The 6,444-nt window shown below is 37.9% G+C and overlaps 1 protein-coding gene across 1 annotated transcript in view; it reads left to right on the forward strand.

The window, feature by feature from the left end:
* Positions 1-4,467, forward strand: part of LOC138029789 (roundabout homolog 1-like) — a 13,574-nt gene extending 9,107 nt beyond the window's left edge. The window contains exons 3-4 of the mRNA XM_068877614.1: positions 2,945-3,235; positions 4,160-4,467. Coding sequence (XP_068733715.1) covers positions 2,945-3,235; positions 4,160-4,452 — 584 coding nt within the window. The 3' untranslated portion in view covers positions 4,453-4,467. The remainder of the gene's footprint in view (positions 1-2,944; positions 3,236-4,159) is intronic.
* The last annotated feature ends 1,977 nt before the right edge of the window (positions 4,468-6,444 follow it).

A 6,444-nucleotide genomic window follows, 5' to 3' on the forward strand; every position in this document is an offset into this window, starting at 1 on the left:
GTGCACAACCATTCAAATGGAAATGAGTTGCATTTTCTTATGCAATTCAAACTCATTTCCCTTACAATAGTTGAGCACCAAGCCTCACTTTGCAACTGAAACAAACAGCTACTCGGAAATGGCCCATTAGCGTTAAGCTTTCAATTTAGAAATTCGACGGTGTACTTAGGACAAGATTTGAAACAGTTCCCATTTTCAAACTACTTCTTGTTGTTTCCTGTGAAGAAGAGTTTGCTGTTGCAGTAAACCCATTTCTTTTGAGTTCTCATCTGATGTTCCCATTTTGTTACTTCTTTTGGCTCAGATCAGTCCTCCTTTCCCAAAAGGTAGAGTTGCCTCTCTGTTTTTTCTTTCAAGAAATGTTTGGCTGTGTTGTAAAAATCATCTTAGAAATAACAATTTATTTACACGTCTTTTCAATTCCTCTCTTTCTCTACAGAAATTTATTTCATTTACGCTATTGCATTGGTTCGAGTCTGCCATTTTATCACTGATAGATTTACCACGTGTTGCTTTGTGTTGAAATGTGAATAAATGAAAGTTTGGACCGCAGGTGGCCTGGGATGAATAATAAGATATCTAATTATAAATTTATTATTATGGAGAATTTGCATGAGCTGCGTGTGTGGTCAAGTGGATAAGAGATTAGGCAACAGATCCAGAGATTACAGAGTTCAAGTTCGGGTGAGTAAGAAGGGAGGGGTAGAAGTAGAACGGAAGAAAGGAATATTGCATTCTTTTTGAGACCCCCAAAAAACCAAGCCCCCTTTTTTTTTAACTAGTCACCCCCAAAAAAGGAAAATCCCTTTTTTAGACAGTTGATAAAAATAAACCAGTTTAGAAAATTCTGGACTGGTTCAAAAAAGAATTAAACCAGAGGTCAAAATTGAACTACAACACATACATCTCTTTAATTTGTAAGATACAGTACACTGGGTCATTTTACAGTGCACTATGGATACTGCACTTTATAGGTCATTTAAAACAGGGATCTATATTCATGTTTTATCAAAGTCGTCTGCTGGGCAATTACGTCTTTTAATATACTTGCCCGGAGAAATGTTGAGTTCCCGGAAAAAATGCGTAAGTACAGAAAATGGTCGATAAAATCTCTTGTAACTCGTCAGAAATTAAGAATTTTGACTCTGGAGTATTATGTTATTTGCACCGTGGGAACCCGATTTACAGTGGTCTATATCTGCCACGACAAAACGCACTTAAATGTGGCTTACAAAGTTACTATTTTAAAGACCCAAAGTTTCGACACTCCAGTTTAAGTGTCTTCCTTTTGAATGTTACCAAGATTTCGTGTTTTTTCTGTTCGTAAGCAGCACGTTCTGTTTCTTTTGTTTTCCTTTTTTCTGGAGGTGGCGAAAGACCTTGTAACTTGGGGACTGTTTACATGGAGGTAGGAAGATCCTAGCACTTGGAATATCCTAGAAGGCAAAACAACTTAACCATTTGGTTTACATGCAGAAATTTCTGTCTTAAGGTGGAAGTGGAGAATGACAGCAAGATGGCGGGCGAGAACAACAAACTTGTAATTTGGGTCCTTCTACTCTCCTTACTAGCTTTAATAACTTCCTTTTCATCTTCCTCCTGGCAATCTCTCAACTCAGTTGGATGTATTTGATTCACAGCGTTTTCGACATTGATGTTGATCGATTGCTTTTTACTTTCCACTGTGCCTCTTGTTTGGGTAGTGTATCTTTGAAACAAAACTGGTCCTGAATATTGTCGGCGGTCATCAGAATCATTAGAATCGTCCTGTGGCAACGCCAGACGAGATTGTCAACCTTTGGCAGCTGAATACCGTGAACACCCGGCCTCCGCCATGTTTGCTTTTTTAGCCCTAGTACCAGGAACTTCCAAGCGAAGGCAGTTTACATGGTGCTAGGATCTTCCTAGAGCTAGGATCCTCCTAGCTCACAGCTAAGATCCTAGCACTGGGACGATCCTAGCACTAGGGCCAAGTATGACCTCTTGTATGTAACCTGCATGAATACAGAAAACATATGGCACAAGGATGATCCGCCTTCTAGGATCTTCCAACCTCCATGTAAACAGCCCCTAAAGCCACATTATCAGCTGAGACCACCAGTCACCCTTTGCTCTTTGCTAAACGACTTGCTAACAACCATGCCTGCAGTAAGATGCATGAAAATTGAGCCTGTAATCGTTTCATGGAAAGTACCGCGTGGTCAAAGAATTGGCGCTTGACGCCTTGAGATTAAGTGCTGAGGAAAGCTGCATGTTTATTCCTCATTTTCTGGAAGTTTCCATTGAACGGAAAGTAATCAGAACGAAAGTACATTCTATATTATAACATTTGGTGGCATTCACAAAAAGACATCAATTAAAACTTCACTCGTCCAACGGACGGCCTTTGGAGTTTTTATACTCGTCCGGACGGGTTTTAAGTCATCTGGGACGACCGCACAACTGCGAATGTGGATCCCTGTGACATTTATAATTATTACTTTTGCGTTTTAACTATTCAGGTATTTATTTACTCATTTGATTATTTAATTTTTTCATATTTTATTCTAGTAATGTATACAGTAGTATAGTGTATTTTGGGTTGGGGTTGAGGCTGGCTATGTTATACAGTAATTAGTTATACATCTTGTTAGTTTTCAGTCATACACGTGTAGTAGAATAATTTTTGCTGAGTTTAATTATTGTTTAACTTGCAGGACCCTTTGGATATCAGCCCAGTTGCCATTAATAGGCCACCCTGTTCGATTAAAGTGTTGGTTGTTTTTGTTTGACTGCAAAAAAATTCATTTTCATTTTTATTCCTCAGTGTTTTAATATGTCTTAATAATGGTTTAGGAAGACACTATATCAGTGGAGTACTGTATGTATGGCAGAATTTTGACTCATTAGTGTGGGGGTGAGGTGGCAGGCAAACAGTAATGGTTTGATTCTCATTGCTTTTTAGGCCAGGCATCTCTGCAACCTCAGGCTCAATTTGCCTCATTTTTGGGCTCCGTGGTCTTTATCTGCAATGCCACTAACGTACCAAAGGAAAGTTTTTCTTGGTTAAAACGACATGGACAAACTCGGATGATGTTAGTTGACAATGGTCAGAATGTTACCATTAATTCTGCGATTGGTTCCTCCATCCTTACTTTGAAAAATGTTGCTGAGTATAACAAGGGATATTATACTTGCGATGCCACTGCCAATGTTGACCAGTCGAATTTTGTTGAAAGCTATCTTCAGTTGCCAGGTGAGTTTGTTCTTTTAATACATATTCACTCTTTCAAATCAGTCTACAGTATAGTTATTGATGAAGGTACATGATTTTCCCTTATTTCAGGTTTTCACTGGGTGGTTCTGTATAGGCTGCCTCCAATTTATTTATTTTGTTTCACAAATTGGGATATTTTCACACCCCCACGTTTTAGAATGTTCAATCAGTTTGAAAATGAAACTAAGTTTAAAGAGGAATGGAAATCTTAGGGTACAAACCAATTGAAGTAGACCATCAGAGTATGCAAAAAGTCTGCGTCTAATTGCGTACGATCCCTCTGTAACATTACAACTAAACAACTCTCCATTATATTGGATTTGGAACTGTCCTTAATTTTATTGCCATTATTCAGATCCAACTAAAGTCATCTTCAATAGCAGTGTTAATTAAGATACAAGATTGTATGGCCCCACTTTAAAATGTTCTCACAAATTCACATTTGTTTAGCTTGGTCAAGTGCTGCCAACTTAAGCTTGAAAACCTTAAATGCAGTGTAGGAAGCAATAATATTATTGTACGTGTATTACACGTATCGTGGTTTTTGCCTTCAATTGTGAAATGTGCACACAAATTGCATTATAAAATACCTTGACTGTCACTCAACAAAAGGAGCTCTGTGATTGCTTGATTCTTGGTAACTTAACCCTGATCAAATTCAAAATGTATCTTTACCAGGCAGTTGTTGTCCGTGTTGGATGTAACAGCACACTTATGTATAGGAAATCGTATGAACACAAACCCATGCATTTCATGATTTATGGGCCCAGGTTATGTTTTGAAAGTTCTCACATCTGTACAAGCCATAGGCAAGTCCTGTTTGAGAACTTTCAAAGTATCACGTGTAAATCACGAAATGGCGATACAAAATAATTACCATTTTTGTTTCTATTTCAATCAAAGAAACTCTGAAACTGGATGGCACATTTTCCAGTGGAAGACCCATTTTTGCAGCAGTTAATGAGACTCAGAAGACATTGTGCTGTCCAGTTATTGGATATCCACCACCAATAGTGACCTGGGAGAAGAATGGAACCATGCTTCAAACTGGAGAAAACAAATGCTTCACCATTGCTTCTGTAAAGAGTGGACATTTTGGAAACTACAGTTGCATTGCCACAGATGGAAAAACTACCACTGATCCTTTTGTTTTAAGCCTTGTGGAAAAAGAGGAACCTGGTAAGTTACAGTTATAGCGGAGCTCCACACGTGCGCGGAGCACCGTTATATAGTTAAAATGGAAAATGTTTTCTTTCTGCATTTTTCGCTGGTTTCAATCCAGTTTGACATATCATGATAGCTGTCACAGGAAACTTTTCGAGATTCCCATTTGGGAATTAAATGGGAAATTTTCCCACTCATGGGAAAAAGTTGGGACAAGAAATTACTTTTGGGGGAAAATTTTGGGTTTTTATTGGGAAAGAACGTCTACTTTCCTTTTACATCCCAATATTGGGAATATGCTGTGAACGTTTTCCCAAGTTATACCCAAAGCTGGGAACAATATGGGAAAAGTTCCCAATTTATTCCCAATATTGTGAATTATAGGAGAACATTTCTCCAAGTTATTCCCAGAATTGTGATTAATATGGGAACATTTATCCAAGTTATTCCCAGAACTGTGAATAATATGGACAAATTTCCCAAGTTATTCCCAGCATTGGGAATGATATAGAAACCGTTACCCAAGTTATTCCCAGAATTGTGATTAGTATGGGAACATTTATCCAAGTTATTCCCAGACTTGTGAAAAATATGGAGACATTTCACAAGTTATTCCCAGCATTGTGAATGATATAGAAACCTTCACCCAAGTTATTCCCAGAATTGTGATTAGTATGGGAACATTTATCCAAGTTATTCCCAGAATTGTGAATAATTTGGACACATTTCCCAAGTTATTCCCAATATTGTGAATGATATAGAATCCTTCACCCAAGTTATTCCCAGAATTGTGATTAGTATGGGAACATTTATCCAAGTTATTCCCAGAATTGTGAATAGTATGGACACATTGCCCAAGTTATTCCCAGTATTGTGAATGATATAGGAACCACTTTACCCAAGTTATTCCCAGAATTGTGAATAATATGGACACATTCCCCCAAATTATTCCCAAAATTGTAAATAATAAGCGATTATTTCCCCAATTTAATTCCCAGTAGTGTAACACGAATAAATGAAAATAAAAGCCTTTATTATGATGATTCTATAGATTATAGAAATATCCTCCACGTTTGACCGGCCTTGTTCCAAAAGGAACATGAAGCGTCAATGTTAAGAATTACACCCTTCATGTCAGCACTTTATCCACTTAATGAATACCAGTATCCTCCCCACTTTGTTCGAGGGTTAATTGGAGGACTTCGTTCGGAATCTTGTTCATTTTTCTTCAATGTTTCCTGCGCCATCTTGTATAACGAGTGAGAGACCACACTGGAACTAGTGAGCCGTTTTCATTTTGGCCAGCAGTCTCCACGGCAAGCTCTCCCTAGGTACTTCATGTATCCCCTATTATAGTGTATTTGGATTATAATGTATTCCCACGCGTATATTATAATACATTTAAATAATTAACCCTATATACCCATGTCTACCCTTACATACCCTTATAAACCCCTATATACCCATGTATAACCTTTCTATACCCATGTATACCCCTATATACTCATGTATACCCTTCTATACCCATGTATACCCATGTATACCCCTATATACCCATGTATACCCTTATATACCCATGTATACCCATGAATACCCTTAGATACCCCTATATACCCATGTATACCTTTATATACCCATGTATACCCCTATATACCTATGTATACCCTTATATAACCATGTATACCCCTATATACCCATGTATACCCTTATATACCCATGTATACCCCTATATACCTATGTATACCCTTATATACCCATGTATACCCCAATATACCCATGTATACCCTTATATACCCATGTATACCCATGTATACCCCTATATACCCATGTATACCCTTATATACCCATGTATACCCATTAATACCCTTAGATACCCCTATATACCCATGTATACCTTTATATACCCATGTAAACCCTTGTATACCCTTATATACCCCTGTATACCCCAGTATACCCATGTATACCCTTATATACCCCTACATACCCATGTATACCCTTGCACACCCCAGTATACCCTCATATAC

The sequence above is a fragment of the Montipora capricornis genome, chromosome 13 (genome assembly GCF_036669925.1).
Source record: "Montipora capricornis isolate CH-2021 chromosome 13, ASM3666992v2, whole genome shotgun sequence".
NCBI classification, from domain to species: Eukaryota; Metazoa; Cnidaria; class Anthozoa; order Scleractinia; family Acroporidae; genus Montipora; species Montipora capricornis.